The sequence below is a fragment of the Rhincodon typus genome, chromosome 29 (genome assembly GCF_021869965.1).
Source record: "Rhincodon typus isolate 14 chromosome 29, sRhiTyp1.1, whole genome shotgun sequence".
NCBI lineage: Eukaryota > Metazoa > Chordata > Chondrichthyes > Orectolobiformes > Rhincodontidae > Rhincodon > Rhincodon typus.
The window spans coordinates 36,180,350-36,200,137 of record NC_063360.1 but is presented as its reverse complement, the minus strand read 5'-3'; the positions used below and the strand labels follow the sequence as shown (position 1 = coordinate 36,200,137).

The 19,788-nt window shown below is 43.6% G+C and overlaps 1 protein-coding gene across 1 annotated transcript in view; it reads right to left on the bottom strand.

Moving 5' to 3' along the window:
* Positions 1-18,404, bottom strand: part of yjefn3 (YjeF N-terminal domain containing 3) — a 125,354-nt gene extending 106,950 nt beyond the window's left edge. The window contains exon 1 of the mRNA XM_020529426.2: positions 18,312-18,404. Within this exon, the coding sequence (XP_020385015.1) occupies positions 18,312-18,376 (65 nt within the window). The 5' untranslated portion in view covers positions 18,377-18,404. The remainder of the gene's footprint in view (positions 1-18,311) is intronic.
* Between the last annotated feature and the right edge of the window lie 1,384 nt (positions 18,405-19,788).

The following is a 19,788-nucleotide window of genomic DNA, read 5'->3' as shown; positions in this document are numbered from 1 at the left end:
GTATGGGGTGTAAGTCTGGGTGGGATGCTCTTTGGAGAATTAGTGTGAACTTGTTAGGCCAAATGGCCTGTTTCCACACTGTAGGGATTCTATGGTTCTATGGTCCTGCAGTAACTGCAAATTAATGCAGAACAAGATCCCAGTTAGATTTTGCAACTCAAGCCAATTAATATCTTATAAGTCATATTGGTTGATGGAACAAATACCTATCAGATTGTACAGCAGCAATATGAGTAATAAAGAGAATAAAAGATGGTAAACTCCTGGGAAAGACCCTTAGCATCAGGAAATAGCCTCTTACACAACATAAATAATATCATTGAACTTTTTGGATTTGCCTGAGATGGCAGATAATGCCTCACTGGAGAAACAGCACTGTCAACAGTGCAGCACCCCTCAGTGGGGCAATGGGAGTATATCCTGGAGTAGGCTCTTGAACCCTCACTCTCTGTCTCAGAGAATGAGGAGCAGGGCACATTGAACCACTGGTCATTCCTTTTCACTGGCTTGGCAACAGTTTACTCCCCCACACTTCATAAAGCACCTTGGGCCATTTCTCTACAATTTCTCTCAGGTAGAGTGGGGTCTTCCTAACACTCAGAGAGGTTAATTGGCTTTTCTTGTCACATAACTTGCTACACCTAAGCACTGATATTCACCTATATTTAGCAGCGGTTGCCATGGTAGCAGTTTCTAAAGTGCTGGAATACCTCAGATTTGAAGGTCCAATTCTCCCCTGTAATATATTAAATTCTCTTTCTCCTAAAGGGTTCAAATCATGTGCCCTCTGTCTCTGTGCTTAAAAAGGACCTTTCCCTCTGGGTCTGCTCTGTAATCAGTTGAGAATCAGCTCAACAGGGCTGCGCTCAACTTAACTTTCTCGATCTTTTCACCTTCCTGTCTGCAGAGTCCACAACTGCTTTTGGGAGCAAGATATCTCAGGGCCCTGAGCCCATCATGCACTTTCTGAATTCCCATTCGAAGGGAGCGCCATCAGTTTTCCCCTATCACAGACTAGTCTTTGCTCAATATTCTCCCCTTCCCTCTCAACTCCATTCCCAAGTTGCTGCCTCTTAACAAACACTAATCCAGGCTCCGAAACCCTTCACTGCTTCAGGCAGCTCTCTATTTGTCAGCAAGTATCAACTGGCAGTCAGACTATGGTCCACACACACAGACACACACACACAGACACACACACACACACACACACACACACACACCGACAGGCACACAGACACAGACAAATACACACATAGACACACAAACACACAGACAAATACACACACACACACACACGCACACGCACACGCACGCACACGCACACAGACACACACACGCACACACGCACACAGACACACAGACGTGGACATACTGACAGACACACAGACACAGACAAATACACACAAACACACAGACAAATACACACACACACACACACATGCACGCACACGCACACAGACACACACACGCACACAGACACACAGACATGGACATACCAACAGACACACAGACACAGACAAATACACATATAGACACACAAACACACAGACAAATACACACACACACAAACAAACAATTGCTCATACACACCCAAAGACAGACACACACATGGTCACAAGGTAAGAGCAAATTACTGCAGATGCTGGAATCTGTACTGAAAACAAAAGAAGGATGCTGGCTGACCCCCCATGATCTGAAACATTTTTTGTTTTTAGTACACATACGGTCACTATTTTGCAGGCAATCAGGACAGTTGTCCTTGGTTCCCTGGCCAATATTAATCCATCAATTAATATCACAAAAAAAAATCATCTGGCGAGTACCAAAGAGCTATTTGTAGGACCTTGCTGTGTGCTAATTGGCTGCTGTGTTTCCTTACAGTGACTATATCTGATTGGATGGAAGGTGCATTGGATAACTTCAGTCATGAAGGGTGCTATAGAAATGCAAGTTCTTCCTTTTCTTTTCCCAGTAATACACAGGAGTCCAGATCCTGCAATTTACTGTCTCGAGTGTAATTGAGGGGCTTGCGATGAACAGTATCTATTACAGCACGTCCTTACTCACTGGATAGGTTCTTTGCTTATTGACAGTAGCATTCTATGCAGATGGTACACTCTGTCCCAGGCGCTGAAGGTTAGCCTCAATGCAAAGATACACACAATGTTCACCTCTCACTTTCCACTCCTTCCTTCAAAATGGTGGATCCAGCACCAGCTGTCCCTGACCCCCACACCCGCCTGCTTCCTCAATGGGGACTAAGCTGGATAATGCGTTTTGCCATTTATAAAAGGAGACTGCTACAGGAAGTACCATCATAATGACGCTGTGCGAGACAATGTGTCACTGGAGCTCTTTTGATCAGTCCCAACAAAGAGGGACAAATGCTGGGCCCTGGCACCAATAACAGTTCTGCAGGAATGTTGTCCTGATAAATCTTGCTTGAAAATAACATGACAAAGGCACAGTTGCTTTTATCCTTGATAGGGATTTATTCTGCTGATTCCTTTAGGATGACTGGAGACTCATGAGCCAAGACCACAGACCATTTTGTACCAATGTCTTTGTTTAGTCTTTGTTTGCTCAGACGGAAAGACTCAGGCACAGGCAGTGGTCAACTGCCAGGATTACTCGGCTGACAGTAGAGTTTCCAAACGGAGAAGCAGAAACACTTCAACAAAAAAACACAGAGGAGGCAATGCCCTAGTGGCGTTACTGCTAGACTGTTAACCCAGAGATCCAGATAATGCCTGGGTTTGAATCTCACCACTGCAGATGGTGGAATTTGAAACCAATTTTTAAACATCTGGAATTAAGAATCTAATGGTGATGATGATCCATTGTTGGTGTTGGGGGGAAGCCCACTCTAGGCCACTAATGCCCTTTAGGGAAGGAAACCACCATCCTTACCTGGTCTAGCCTGCATGTGACTCCAGACCCACAGCAATGTGGTTGACTCTTAAACTGCTTTCTGGGCAATTAGGGATGTGCAATAAAGCCTGGCTTAGTCAGCGATGGCCTCATTCAGCGAATGAATAGTTTTAAAAAACCAGACACAGGCACACATAGATATAGGGAACAGGCAAAGGGCAAAATTTTCTTTGGGTGAAGTCTATTGGAGCCCGTCCCTCCCCACATTAGGGCATAAGTCAATCCAACACATCTTCCCTTCATTGGAAACGGTATTAATGTAAGGCAAGGACTGATAGAATTATCAGAATGAATTGCAGGCTCATTAAATAACCTGGCAGCCCATAGTTAACTGCGGAGATCATGTAGCTAGCTATTTAATGTAAAAGAGATCAAATTTTGTCCAGCGTATAGGGCTCGCTGATAATTCATCACTCTTACATAATGACATGTTTTTAAAATAACGTTGGTCAGTAAGTATGTGTGGGCTTTAAAATAATTGTAGGCGTTTTCCAACAGAATGCTGACAATATGGAGAAATCCTTGGTCACCAACGCTCAGTGGCAGCAGTGTGTACCAGCTGCAAGGTACACTGCAGAAATGCACCAAGGCTCCTTCCAAAGCTATGATCAGTCCAATTAAAAGGCCAAGGGCAGCAGAAACATGGGAACACCACCCCCTTTAAGTTCCCTTCCAAGCCACTCACCGTCCTGACTTGGAAGTACACCAGCCCCAGTTGCTAGGTCAAAATCCCCTCCTAACAGCATTGTGCATATCCCTTTACTATATCAACTGCAATAGCTGAAGGAGTAGAGACAAAACCACCTACTTAAGGGCGAGTAGGGATAAATGTTAACCTTGCAGTGACTCTCACATGTGAAGAATGAGTAGCATAAATTTCTATTATATTATTTCAACTATTTATGTTATAAACACACTTTTTGTCTTCTTGCACTCTTTACATTACAATCTGGTCAGAATTTGTAGGTCTCTGTGGTGAGCCTTCTTTCAAGGTGGTACAGTAGCTCTGTGGTTAGCACTGCTGTCTCACAGTGCCAGGGAGCCTGGTTAGATTCCAACCTCAGGCGACTGTCGGTGTAGAGTTTGCATGTTTTCCCTGTGTCTGCGTGGGGTTCCTTCGGGCGCTCCAGTTTCCTCCTACAGTCCAAAGACATGCAGGTTAGGTGGATTTGCCATGCTAAATTGCCCCATAGTGTCCAGGGATGTGCAGGCTAGGTGGATTAACCATGAGGAATTGAAGGGTCTCAGCGATAGGGAGCAGAACAGGTCTGGGTGTGGTGTTCTTCAGAGAGTCAGTATGGAATCAATGGGCCGAATGGCCTGCTTCCACACTCTAGGGATTCTATGAAAGTTGCAATGATATATTGTATTTCCATTCTTCCTGTTTAAAAGTTATGACCTTTTTACCTCAGAGAAATAAAAAGGCAAGACCATGTAGTGTTCTCAGGCTGAGCCACAACGCTTCACCATAATGAACTAATTTCAAATGGGCGTCATCATATGTAGCAGGCACTCACTACCAGCCTTGGACACATCAAGTCCCATGAATGACCAGTTCCTTATGCTGGTTGAGGGATCCATTTTGGCCAAGAGGCTGAGGAAAACCTTTCTTCAGATTGTGGCTATGATATCTTTCAGATCCATCCAGGAGGGCATACGGTGCCTCAGTTAGAAGCTATGTCTTGAGGTAGCATCTCTGACAGTGCAGCACTCAGTCAGTCCTGCACTATAAGTGTCAGATCTAATTCTTCACAATCTTTAAAAAGCGCCATTTGGGCGAGATACCATAGAATGAAGACAACCCATTAGAAATGATCCTCATAGAATCATACAATATAGAAGGTAGGTGGCCACTTGGCCCATTGTACCTGTGCTAGCTCTCTGACAGAGCATCCAATACCCTGCTCTAACTGTGTAGCTCTTAAAATCCTTTTCTTTTCAATTCCCTTTAGAAAGTTATGAATGAATCTGATTCCACTAGCTTTTTGCACAGTACATTCCAACTCATCATAACTCACTGTGACTCATCACCCAACTAGTCCTTTAGCCAATACTGTTTCTTAAATCTATGGGCTCTGCTTCAAAAACGCACTCGTAAGCTGAAAAAAACCCTAAGGCCAGGAGACGGGGTGAAATATATTGGTGTGGAAAAATACTTTTTTCTCTGTGGTAAGACTATTTTCACACAAAACTCAGGCCACACAAGATTTAATCCTGGAATCAGTATTCTCATTAAACACACAACCAGGAGCAGATCAGACTGCCATTATTTTACTTCTAATCCCTTTGCTTCCTTCAATTCTTCCTTCATGAAAGAGCTAGTTTTCTGTCAATCAGGCAATTGACTAGGCCACCCTAACCTTCAACACACACTCCATGCAGAGGATGTCAAAGTAAACAGCGTCTCCTGTTTCTGTGCAGTTGTCGATAAGTTTTGGCAGTTTGTATAGAACAGCAAACCCTCAACACTTGTTAAAACATCTTAATGACTCATTCCTGGCATTTAGTTCCGTTCCACTCACCGGTTTGTAGCTCAACTTCATTCCAATCTGTAGGTTTGCCAGACGTGAAAAGATATCTTTTGGTCCCTTCAAGATTTTCTCTTTCTCCCTCTCTCTGTACCCATTAGATTTATCTTTTCTATTTCTGTGACTGCTCCTCTCCCTCTTTCTTTGATATGTATGCCACATCAATCCTGTTTACTCATCAATCCAATCTTCACTAATGCACAAACAACAACAGAAATTCTTTTGGTTTTTCTTCCCTTACTCACATTGACTTTGGGTCCAGCAAAGACTTGATTTTAAAATTGTCATTCCTGTTTCCAAATTCCTCCACAGCCTTACCCCGTTCTATCTCTGTAAGCACTGTAAACTAACCTCCAATCTAGCCTTTTCTGCAGTGCATGTAGTAATCACTCTATCACAGATTTTCCTTTTATTCACTTCAGAGACATGGGCATCTCTTGCTGGCCCAGCATTTATCGCCCATCTGCAATTGTCTTGGAGAAAGTGGTGAGTGCTGTCTTTTCAAACCCCTGCGGGACATGTAGTGTAGCTGGACCCACACTAGGAAAGGATTTCCACCCAGCAACAGTGAAGGAGTTTTTTTTTATTTTTATAGAATCCCTACAGTGTGGAAACAGGCCCTTCAGCCCAACAAATCAATACCGACCCTCAGAGCATCCAACCAGGCCAATTCCCCTATAACCCACCTAATCTACATATCCCTGAACACTACGGGCAATTTAGCATGGCCAATCCACCCTAACCTGCACACCTTTGGACTGTGGGAGGAAACCGGAGCACCCAGCGGAAACCCACACAGACACAGGGCAAATGTGCAAACTCCACACAGACAGTTGCCCGAGGGTGGAATCGAACCCGGGTCCCTGGCTCTGTGAGGCAGCTGTGCTAACCACTGAGCCACTGTGCTGCCCAAGTTGTGGCATAGTTTCACATCAGGATGGTGAGTGGGATGGTACACACTGCTGCTACTGTGTGACAGTAGTGAAGGGAATATCTGTTGAAGGTGGTGGATGTGATGCCAATCAAGCAGGCTGCTTTGTCCTGGATGGTGTTGATTTTCTTGAGTGTTGTTGAAGCTGTACCCATCCAGGCAAGTGGGGGGTATTCCATCACACTCCTGAATTGTGCCTTGCCTGTGATGGACAGGGTTTGAGGACACCGGAAGTGAATTGCTCACCTCGTAATTTCTGACCTGCCTAAGGGTAATCCCTTTAGCTGCAAAGTGGCGTGATCCTACAGCCTGGGTTCAATTCCTGCTCGGGCTGAGGTTACCATGGAAGACTCTCCTTCTCAACCTCACCTGAGGCGTGGCGACCCTCAGGTTAAACCACCACTAATCGTCTCTCTCTAATGGGAGCAGCCATGTGGGTCTGACAAGACTACGGTGTTTTTAACTTCACCTTTTATAATTTCTAAAATCCTTTTCTCACATTCATTTACACACATTTTACATCTCCATCTCACCTTTATCATTTTTGTCACTCCCTTTGTCTTTTACTCCAGGGAGTATTCACCATCTGTTCCTCTTGCCCTGTGCCAGTATCAGAAACATTACCATTTTCTAGTCCCTTTCAGATCTGAAAAGGAGTCATTCTGGACTCAAAGTAGTTATTCTGTTCTCTCTCCACAAATGCTGTCAGGCTTGCTGAATTTCTCAAGTACTTTCTGATTTTATTTTAGACTTCCAGCATTGGCTGCATTATTGTTATATCCCTATGTTTTTTCTTTGATGAAAGGCTCATTGACTGAAATGCTAACTCTGTTTCTCTCTCTACAGATGTTGCCAGGCCTGCTGAGTATTTCCAGTATTTTTTTTCTTATACCTCTATTTCCCAGTTCTTTGTTGTGCCAGTATCTATGGCCCCAACTAAATGCCTAAACCTCACACATTAGCCAAGGCATGTATTGATCATCCTGCCAATTCCCAACTTAGAATTCTTGGATAGTACATATTAGGAGGCCATTCAACCCATCAAGTCTGATCTGACTCTTTTGAGGTGAAATCTGGTTAGCCTTGCTCCCCCATTCTTTCCTCAAAATCCTTTCAAACTTTCCCACTTCAATCATTTATCTGAATTCTATTACTAAATCTGTATCCACCAGCACTTATACTTTCTGGGCAGGAAGTTACTGAGCTAGAATTGTCATTATTTCCCCTTGTCCTAATTCAAGGCATTGAGAACAGTTCCAATGCACATTGCAATTGGGTCAGCTGAAATTAGATGATTTAGAAATAAATCAATGAAAAGCTCCCAATAACAGACAGCCTGAGGACCCATAGGTTCAAACTCACCTCTTCCTCCTGAGCACTGTAAGCTCATGACACATGATGTCTCAAATGGATCAGATACTTGTTGTACAATGGATCCACACCACATGGTGTAAGGTGCATCAGTAACTGCGCTGTCACCATCCTGTTCCCAGGTTGGGATCCACAGAGTCAGTGTGGGGGAGGAAAACCACTGGATAGTTAATAAGAAGGGGCCCTTATTTTAAACAGATGCAGAAGAGCAACTAGGTACAATTATATTGGTGTAATCGACATTGGTAGAAAGACTATGAGAGAGAACTCGATGTTGGGTCTTCGTCCTTCGACATCCAAAGCTGGTTTTCTCCTGCCTGGTTCCATTTGTCATTGCCCTATTGGGAGGTGCTTAATACAGTCTTCAGCACTAACCCCTTCAGAGCCTGACACCCTTCTACAGCAATGCTGTAAACACAAAATATTCAAGAAACTTAAAGAAACTGGTCTCACTTTCATTTGCACAAGTCAATACTAACCGCATCCTTCATCTTCCATCACATGGATAGGGCCATGTGCTCACTGAGATATCATTCCCAGAGATTAGTTTCTGATTTATCTCCTTCAAGAACAAGCTGCCCAACTATTAGTGTCAATATTGTCAGAAAGATGTGTTATCAGCAGAAGATCTATTTAAACTGTTAATTCTGATTCTAGCTGTATCTCTACTGTCCATTTTAAGATTGGCCTAAGACCATTATCAGAATCACCTAGGCTCGAAGCATTAGCTTGTACTCTCTCTCCATGGATGCTGCTTCACCCGCTATCATTTCCAGCATTTTTTTGTTTTCAGTACAGATTCCAGCATCTGCAGTAATTTGCTCCTACCGGAAGCCAATCTAGTTTTTGGGAACAATCTCTCAGGTACATTTTTTGTTATGGGATGTGGGCACTTCTGGGCAAGGTCAGCATTTATTGATCGTCCTTAGAGGTTCTTAAATGGAGTGGCTTGGCAGACCATTGCAAAGGGCAGTTACATGTCACCTGCATCACTGTGGGTCTGGAGTCACATGTAGGCCAGACTGGGTAAGCTCGGCAATTTCCTTCCCTAAAGGACATCAGTAAACCAGATGGGTTTTAATGACATTGATGATAGTTTCATGGTCATCGTCATTGAGGTTAGATTTATATTCCCGATTTTTATTAATTAACCGAATTAAAATTTCACCAATTTTAAATCTATCTCTCATGGGCATTAAGCGGGCATCTGGGATGTTAGTCCAATTAAAATTTCCACTGCATTGCAGTACCCCTTGTCGGACAAACAGTGCCCGAACACTGCCCCAGTAATACCCACACCTACCACAGGCCCCCAAATTGGAAAGTACATGTGGGTGTTGGCTAAGTGCTGACTGTGCCATTCCCTGTGGAGAAATAACCTGAAATGTTCACTGGCCAGTGACACACCTGAAGGATGGTTTCTTGCGTGTAAGAGAGAAGCTGCATCCTAGTGAAAGGTAAGACCTTCAGGACACATGCAGTTTAACATGATCAAAAGACGTCAGTGAGTTGAAATGACAATTTCAGAATTATTGTCTTGTAACTCCGTGCCTTTGATCACTCAGCCTAATTGGTGCGTCTCACAAGGTTTGTATTCTCTTTGATCCAGAAGAGTTGGTCATTCATACCATGGGATTTGAGTATTTTACAGCATGTTGCCCATTATTTTAGTCATCGTAGACTGACCACGAGCTGTAACGATTTATGAGCTGCAATGATATTTGAATAAATGTGCACATAACAATCCTCCTGTGAGGTCAAATGATTCTGAACAGGACAGGATCAAATGGATTGAGGTCAATCAATACAACTTGTCTTTGCTTAAAATACAAAATAATGATCACACTATATTTCCCCATGTTGGTGGGTCAATTTGTTTGACTTAAGCAAGTACCAGTACCTGTCTACGTTCTAACCCCTACACAGCCTTTTGCTGGATCCAAACAGTATTTTTGCTTTTGCTTTCATTTCTCATGTTCCTATCCAGAAAGGAGACAGAGACTGCCTGGCACAATAGGTGTGAGGCGTTATCAAATGCTCACACAGGCTGACAAATTCCTTATTATTTTCAGAAACAAAAAAAAAGCTTGAATTATTTCAGCACCTTCAATAAAAATAGAGCGGGCTGGATTTTTGCCCCTGTTGGGACTGGGAAGGGTGATAAATGTATAACCGTCAGCCAGTGCACCCACTCCCAGCTCCATCCAACCTCTGGGTGGGATCAGAGACTGGCACACGCTATTACTGGGTATGTGACAGACCTAATGAAGTCCCATCAAGGCACACTGGCTGGCATCTTCAGGTAATGGGCCAATCTAGGTGCCTGAATGTGGGTGGATGGTCAGCCTGTCTCCATCCCCAATTAATGGGGTGTCCTTATGACACTAAAAATGAGTGATTGTCTCCTTTTGGGAAAATAGGGCTCAGGATCAGGGGAATGCACCAACTCCAATTTGCTGAACACAGCAAATTACACCACCCCCCACTCCCCCCCACTCACCCACCTCACCACCACCATAGGAAAGGTCCACACCTTTGTGGGACTATACCTTTCTTTAAGGCACAACCTTTAAGCAGAATTCTCTTTTGGATCTTTTCAGTGAAACAAATGGTCAAAATATCCTGAAAGCGAAGCACTGAAACGTGTGCAGAAGGCAAGGCTTCAGACCCGGGGATTAGACCCACAATCCGAGAGAATCCCGGTGACATTATGGCAGTGACAGTCAATAGTAACTGCAGGGCCCATGGGCAAACTCAGCCAAGTGGGGAAAGGGCAGTTCACCCAACAGACTAACAAAACCACGTGTGTTAACTGACAGAAGCTGTGGTGATACCAGGCCATGAGCGAGTAAGCATGAAAATTGCCAGTGCTCAATATTAACATTAGCTATCCCGAGCTACAGCACCTTATTTTCAATTGTCTGAATTGCTGTAATGCTCTAAGTACCACCACAGGGCTGACATTACCTCCAAGTTGGCAGTGTTGCATTATGTCTCAAAGTCTTTAAGAGACATGATCATAATACCATTACTGAAAACAACAAATGCTGGAGATCACGTCGGGTCAGGAAGCATCCATGGAGACAGAGCAAGCTAATGTTTCGAGTCCAGATGTCTATTCATCGGAGCTGATGTGGAGTGTGGAGGGGGCAGCATTTATGCAATAGATGGGATGGGGGACATGTGTGGGGGTGGTGAAGTGTAGTGTGCTGGGGGAGAAGAATGTTGGTAGTTCAGATTAACTGACCGGAATGTGAGAATGGCAGGAGAATGGTGTGTCTAACTGTCAGACTGGAAAGAACAGACAGTCCCACTGGGGTGGGGGGAGGGTAGAGAGGGGACATGGTGACAGAGAATGTAACAAGTAAAGGTAAAAGAATGGGAAGGAATGGGAGTTGGTTCACAACTTAAAGATGTTGAACTCAATATTGATCCCCGAAGGCTGTAAATTGCCATGTCAGAAGATGAGATGTTGTTCCTCCAGTTTGTGCTGTGATTCACTGGAACACTGCAGCATGCCCAGGACAGACACAGGAGCATGTGGGCAGGGCACTGTGTTAAAATGACCGGCTACAGGAAGGTCATGGTCACGTTTGTGCACGGACCAGAGGTGATCTGCAAAGCAGTCACCCGCCTGCGTTTGGTTGCAGCGAATACAACACACAAGATTGGAGGAGTTACAGGTGAAATGTTGCTTCACCTGGAAAGACCGTTTAGTCCCTTGGATGGTGAGCAGGGAGGAGGTGAAGGGGCAGGTGTTGCACCTTCTGCGATTACATAGGAAGGTGCTATGAGAAGGAGTGTGGTGCTAGTGGTCGAGGAATGGACTAGAGTGTCCCAGAGGGAACGATCCCTGCGAAATGCAGGCAGGGGAGTGGGGTAAGATGTGTTTGGTGGTGGCGTTCTGCTGGAGTTGTCTGAAATGGCGGAGAATGATCTTTTGAATGTGGAGGCATCCACTCCATCACAACAAAGCCACTGACTCCCTTAGCTACCTTGACTACAGATCTTTACACCCAACATCCTGCAAGGATTCCATCCCATTCTCCCAGTTCCTTCACCCACATCACATTTGTTTGGATGATGCCACCTACAAAAACAGCACTGCTGACATGGCTTGCTTCTTCCATGACCATGGTTTCCCACCCACTGTGGTTGACAGGACCCTCAACTGCATCTGACCTATCACTCGTGCTTCCATGCTTGCCCCTTCCCATCACTCACAACAGCTTGATCGGGTCCCCCTTATCCTCACTTTTCATCCCATCAGACTCCGCATTCAAAGGATCATTGGACTGAAGTATGACCCTATGACTATGACTCTAAAGCTTTTGTGAACTGCTTCCAAAGTATTTACATCCTTCCTTAAATGTGATAACCAATACTGTACAAAGTACACTAGGTGTGGTCTCACCAATGTTCTGCATAAATGAAGCAAAGCCTCCCATCTTTTGAATAGAATTCTCCTCACAGTAAGTGAAGAAACTCCATTCGCCTTCCTAATTGTTATAACTCAGCTCCCGTGATTCGTGCACACACTAGGATACTCTGACACAATGTTTTTCTCTCTCTTTCTCACAAGTCTTTCATTCTCTCTCTTTTCTTTTTATTTCCTTCTCTGCCTTAATCTTTCTTTCTCTGAGGGAGAAAGCAAAATTAGAAAAACATGAAAAATAAATGATAGACCAACAAAAAGTTCTCTGTGCAGTAATTAATGAGAGCATATTTCTCTTATTTTTGAAAGAATCTCTCCCTGCCTTTTATAAGAGATGCAGCAATATTTCTGCAATAAATTTGATTAAAAAAAAAACCTGTCTGCAACCTGCTGGTAATGATTCAAAATGACATTAAAAATACCATAGACACTGCAGGGGTAAGATGATAAAAAGTGTGACATCAGATACCCTGTGATCACCATCATTCTATTGTAGTACAACAGGATTGACATTTGTAACCATTTGAACAATAAATGAGACTTTTTTTTTTAGATCTGTCTTGAACAGTTGCCAAGCTGGATTTCTGGACAATCTGAAGTGAAGCAATTAAAGGGGGCTTTCTTATTCTGATCTTGGGATACAGATAGGGTCAGTACCATTTTGAAGCCTCTTCCTGTTTTCTGAATGGGAGGTTGTTCCACTCTTCATACTACAAACACCCTCTCATTTCAAGCACCCAATACAGAAACAGCCCATTCGGTCCATTTGGTCTATGTTAGCACTTATGCTCCATATAAGCCTCTTTAAACCCTTCCCCATATTCTTCCATTTCTTTCTCTTTGTGGGCTTTTCAAGCTTCACCCTACATTTAGTGAATCAGCTTTGTTGGATTGGTAAGTTTTAAGAATCCCCTCAATGATTGAGTGTCGAACTCAACTAGTTTGGAATTAAGGCACGGGGATGTTGGGTCTGGAGTGATTTTAGATGACAAAATGATGGAGTTGAGACAGTAAGCATTGATTCTAACCTGCACTACATTCCACAGGAGGCATGTTCCAGTCCAGATCCCAGTAAGCTCAGGCAAGCTATTCAACTGTGGGACAGCATCACAACAGAACTGAGGGTCTTCTCCGCCCTATCTCTATACATTACCATTGTTTGACTGCGTTCACTGTGTAGTGATAAAGAACCAGAACCTCAATGATACCTTCCCTTCAACCTCGATTCCAACCAACAGGTACCTTGAGGGCAGTTGCTAGACTGGGTGAGATCAATTGGTCTTGGAATCGGGGATCTACCCAATCTGTAAAGCTCTCTGCGTTGTTGAAAAAAAAGTCAGAAAACTCACAAAACCAGGTTATAGTCCAACAGATTTATTTGAAAACACAAGCTTTTGGAGCCTCGATCCTCCTTCAGGCTCCGAAAGCTTGTGTTTTCAAATAAACCTTTTGGACTATAACCTGTTGTTGTGTGATTTGTAACTTTGTCCACCCCAGTCCAACACCGGCACCTCCACATCATTGCTGTAAAAACAGATACATTTTGTCTAAACTTTTCACCTTTATCTCAACGGGACAATTTGCAAGAATACTAATTCAAACGGAAAATCCAATGATTATTCCATGTGAGAGTCGAGCACCGATGTGTTGGGAAATAGACTAATTAGTATGGACATTGGCATGGAGAATGCACCAGTTAATAATGGCTGGCAGTTAACTGCTAAGCTTTATTTACATTTTAAACTTGGCAGATTGACATTGATTGATCAAGGCATTGTCAATCTGCCTTTGAAAACTTTAAGTTTAAAATTTCAAAATGTTATTAAGCAACCCCACAGCAATCTCCTTTCATACAGTTTTCCCCTTACATTGGTATTCCTTCACCCTCACCCCTTATCCTGTAAAATATTTCTCTTCAGGGGTTTATCCATTCCCTCTGGATTAAGGAAATATTTTTCAGGATGGCAACACGTAACTAGTGGAGTGCAGCAGGGATCAGTGCTGGGACCACAATTATTTACAATATATATTACTGACTTGGACGAGGAAAGTGATGGAGATGACATAAAAAAGACTGCAGAGGGATATAGACTTATTAAATAAGTGGGCAAAACTTGGCAGATGGTATATAATGTGGGAAAATGTGAGTTTATGCACTTTAACAGGAAGAATTGGGGAGCTGAATATTATTTAAATGCAGAAACACTGCAGAAAGTTACAAAACAGAAGAATTTGGAAGTCCTCTTGCATGGATCATGAAAAACTAGCTGCCAAGTTCAGCATATGGTAGGGGAGGCAAAGGGAATGGAATATAAAAGTTGGGAGGTTTTGCTAAAACTGTGCAAGGCACTAGTCAGATCACAGCTGGAATGCTGTGAACAGTTTTAGTTCCCTTAATCAAGGAAAGGTAGACTAGCATTGGAGGCATTCCAGAGAAGGTTCACAAGGCTGATCCAGGTATAAAGGGACAGTCTTATAAGGAGACGTTGAGTAAGTTGTGCCTGTACTCAATGTAATTTAGAAGAATGAGAGGTGACTTTATTGAAACATACAAGATTCTTTGAAGACTTGGCAGGGTAAATGCAGAAAGGTTGATTCCCCTTGTGACAGAGTCTAGGACCAGAGGGCATAATCTCAGAATAAGGAGTTGTACATTTAAAACAGAGATGAGAAGGAATTACTTCTCTCATCGGGTAATGAATCTATAGAATTCTTTACTGCAAAGGGCTGTTGAGGCTGGGTCACTAAATATATTCAAGACTGAGATAGACGTATCTTTAATCAGTAAGGGAAGTGAGGGTTGTGGGGTAATGGCAAGAAAGTGAAGTTGGGGGTTGGCAGATCAGCCATAATCATATTAAATGGCAGAACAGAATTGATGGGCTGAATGGCCCACTTCTACTCCTACATCCTACAGTTTCATGGTCTTAAAGCCTCAATTGAACTTGGCTCCACCGCACTGTCAGCCAGTGCATTCTACACCCTAACCACTCGCTGCATGGAAAAGTGTTTCTTCATGTTGCCTCTGGTTCTTTTACTAATGATCTCTGACTCTTGACTGTTCTTCCATTGAGAACAGCCTCTTCCTGTCCACTCTGGCCAGACCCCCTCCTAAATTTGAACACCACTACCAAATCTTCACTCACCCTCCTCTTATCCAAAGAAAACAGTCCCAACTTCTGCAGTTTATCGATGTGACTGAAGTTTCTCATTCCTTGAATCAGCTTGGGCTGAAAAGTGGCAAGTAACATTCATGCCACATGTGACTGTCTGTGTGGAGTTTGCACATTCTCCCTGTGTCTGCGTGGGTTTGTTCCGGGTGCTCCATTTTCCTCCCACAGTCCAAAGATGTGCAGGTTAGGGTGGATTGGCCGTGCTAAACTTCCCATAGTGTCCAGGGATGTATAGGTTAGGTGGATTGGCCATGGGAAATGTAGGGTTACACAAATAGGGTAGGAGGGTGAGTCAGGGTGGGATGCTTTTTGGAGTGTTGCTCTGGACTTGTTGGGCCAAATGGCCTGTTTCTACACTGTATGATGAAGTCAGGAGTGTGATGAAACATGCCTCATTTGCCTAGATGGGTGCAGCTCCAATAACATTCAGGAAGCTTGGCACCAGCTGGAATAAAGCAGCCCGCTTGATTGGCAGTACATCCACAAACAACCACCCCCTCCATCACCGACACTCAGTAGCGGCAGTGTGTACTATCCACAAGGTGCACTGCAGAAATTTACCAGAGATCCTTAGACAGCACCTTTCAAACCCACAACCACTACCATCTAGAAGCTCATAGAAACACTACCACCGGTACATTCCCCTCCAAGTCTGACTTGGAAATAAATCACCTTTCCTTAAGTGCTGCTGGGTCAAAATCCTGGAACTCATTCTCTGACAGCATTGTGAGTGTCCCTAAGCACGTGGATTACAGTTGTTCAAGAAGGCAGCTCACTACCACCTTCTTGAGGGTAAATGGGGATGGACAACACATGCTGGTCCAGCCAGTAATGCCCACTTCCAACGAATGAATAAAAAGAAGAAAATTCTCATGAACACAACTGTGTTTAAAGCCTTCAAATCTGACTGAAAAAATATTGTCAAGGGTTGGACAGAATCCTTCAGTTAAGGCCAGGCCAGTGTATTGTATTTAATTATTCTGTAAATTTTATAAGTTTAGCTTTTATCCATTGGTGTTCCAGACTCCTTTCGTTCCTGAATTGAATCAAGCTGACACGAGCACTGCAAGCCGCAAGTAAACCGCTGATGGCATGTCAGAGACTCAGAGAGAATCTCAGCTTTCAGTCTGTTACAATTGCATTCTGTCCCATGGGCTCTCAGGGCAGATGAGCTAGGCTTTCTCCTCTGCCTGCACCTGTGCTTCAGAAACAGCAGCCTCTGCTCCCCTGCCATGGGTTTGCCTCACCCCACTGTATTGACCATCCTCAGAAAGCAGAATGGTGCATTGGATATCCAGCACCATCATGTCCTGTCTCACTATCTTGGCATGTGGTCACACCTTCTAAAGCAAATGGTGATCAGACACAGTCCATGCCCAACTGTATTTTGGGAACAGAAGTTACCTACAACTTCTATCTCCACCAGGATCTTCTAACTCAGCGCAGAATGCAACACAGGCGTAAAGAGGATGTCATTCAGCTCCTCGACCCTGCTTTGTCTACCATTCACTCAGATCATGAACAACACATACTCAACTCCATTTACCCAATGTTGACACCCTGACACAGCAAAACTCCTTCAATTTCAATCTTGAAACTTCTTACTGACCCTTGCAGCATGCACAGATATTTGGGGAGAGAGTTCCATATTTTGCTTTTGTGTGTTTCCTGACATCACTCCTGAATGCTCCGATTATAATTTATTTCCCCTCGTTCTCAACTGCCTCCCCCCCCGCAACCAGCTCCACCAGATCAAATGGTGTCACTGGATCCACTCCATTGCATCCTTTTAGCATTTTGAACACTTTGATCAGATCACTCCTCCAATGTTATAAATTAAAGGGAATACAAGCCTAGACTATACGCCCTGTCCCTGTAGTTTAACCCTTTCAGTCTCTGTTTCATTCCGGCAAATCCCCTTCCAAAGCCAACATACCTTCAAATCTATTTTAATTGGGCACCATTGTTTATCTACCAGATAATCCCACTGATGAGGCTCCCAACTGAGTGTAAGGGGGAAAGCACCAACAGACAGACCCAAGAAGCACTGTTTGTCATCACTATGGTTACACCTGCCAAGTTCCATTTCCACATGGAGTCTTCCTAAGCAATGAGTGGAGTGGCCAATCCAGTTGTCCCTACTCTGGGCACTCTGATCACCCACAACACGCTAATAGTGAAGTGTCTCATGATGGGTAAAGGTCACTGAGGGGGCTATTCAAACAGCTTGAGTTTTGTGTAAAGTCGTCTTCATCCCACTCTACCAGCACCTTGATATTACTCAATAACTTGAACTAATCCAACAGGCAGTGCTGGCACTGCTTGGAACATGCTAAACAAAGCCAACCTAACCATGCCAATTTATTCCCTCACACCCCAAGCGAACCTCTTGTGTCCAAAATGTTTTAATACCTTCTGTTTGTGTGTTTGGACCTGCACAGGGGACACAGGATGACATTATGCTGGGAGCTGGGCTCATACTATGTCTCCCCTTGTTTAACCAACACCCAGTCCCTCAAGCAAATTGGAATAATTCCTGAGATCCTCAATGTTTCCTAGAGTAAAAAATACTAACCAGCGTGACTTCTTATTTACATGCACCTGCTGCACAGAAAAACAATTTTGGAAAGTTCACATCTCATGCTAGCTGCTTGACTGATTGTATATCATTTCATTCAAAACAATTGATTAAAGATCCCCTTCCACAATCACGAGCTCCCTCCCTTCAGGCTCAGGATGTAGGGAACTGAACTGGATTTGAATCTGGAATAGGAGACCTCTAAGGTCTTCTAAGGTAGCTTTTTCAGTTAGCTTGGAACCTTTTGCAATAATGCAGATCGAGTACTACTGCATTTACAGTCTTTGAGGAATTGATGCAGCTCTCTTCAAGCAGTAAGAAAGGGCTGTCATCCACACAGTCATCACAGACTCCCACTTACCTAAGGAATTTGATGGGCTCAGTCGCTGCTGCCTGCTGTACAGCACCGTGGTTTGTGTTGGCCATGTCTTAGTGTAGTGGTCGCTGTTCTTGTGTGTGGAGGGATGGGCAGGTTCTGCTGGGTCCTGATGCTGACGCTATGAGCTGTTATCAGACTCTGTGCCTTCAGTAATACAGTGATTAGTGATTCAGTTTTCTGCCTCATTGGTTGGCAGACCAGCCAATCAGAAGCAGACCGGTTTCAGGGGATTGGCAAGAGATTGGCCTGAAGCATAAACACAGCAGTATTTACTGGTGTGTATATGCGTGTGTGTATGAGCATTTATGAGTGTTGTATGCTTGTATATGTGTGTGAGTGTGTGTATGTCAGTGTGTATCTGTGTGTGCATGTGATTGTGAGTGTGTGCATGTCAGTGTATGTGAATGTATGTGAGTGTTGTATGTGAGTATCTGTGAGAGATTGTGTGTATGTCTGCAGGTACAGGTATTTCAGTGTGTGTCTGAGTATGTACATTGAGTATGAGTATGTCTGAATGTGCTTTTAAAAATTTTTTTCATGGGATGTCAGTGTTACAGGCAAGGCCAGTATTTATTGCCCATCCCTAATTGCCCTGAAAATGCAAAGCTTGGTGGTTCATTTCACAGGCAGTTAAAAGTCAACCATGTTGCTGTAGGTCCAGAATCAGATATTGGCCAGACCAGGAAAAGACGGCAGATTTCCTTCCCCAAAGGGCATAAGAGAAGTAGATGGGTCATAACAAAAATCAGCAGTGTTTACACAATTGCTATTAGGCTATCTTTTAATTCCATTTATTTTAATTGAATTCAAATATCGCCTTAGAACTCATATCCCCAGAACATCAGCCTGGAGTTCTGGATTATTATGTGTGTATGTGAATATGTATATGTGAGTCTGTATGTGTATGTGACTGTGTATATTTGCTTATGTATATGTCTGTGTATGTGAATGTGTATATGTCAATGTGTGCACATCTGTGTTTATGTGAATGTGTACATGTTGAGTGTGTGCATGCATGCATACATATGTTGTTTTTATTCATTCACAGGATGAGGGCATCGCTGGCGAGGCTGGTATTTATTGCCCATCCCTAATTACCCAGAGGGCAGTTAAGAGTTAACCACATTGCTGTGGGTCTGGAGTCACATGTAGTCCAGACCAGGTAAGGAAGACAGTTTCCTTCCCTAAAGGGCATTAGTAACCAGATGGGTTTCTCACCAACAATTGATTCACGGTCATCATTAGATTCTTAATTCCAGATATTTATTGAATTCAAATTCCACCATTTGCCATGGCGGGATTCGAACCCTGGAACATTATCTGGGTCTCTGGATTAACAGTCCAGCGATAATACCACGAGGCCACTACCTGCCCTGATATACACATATGTATATTTGAGTGTTTATATAACGGTGTGTATATGAGTGTGTATATGCATGTCTGTGTGTATGAGGGAGAG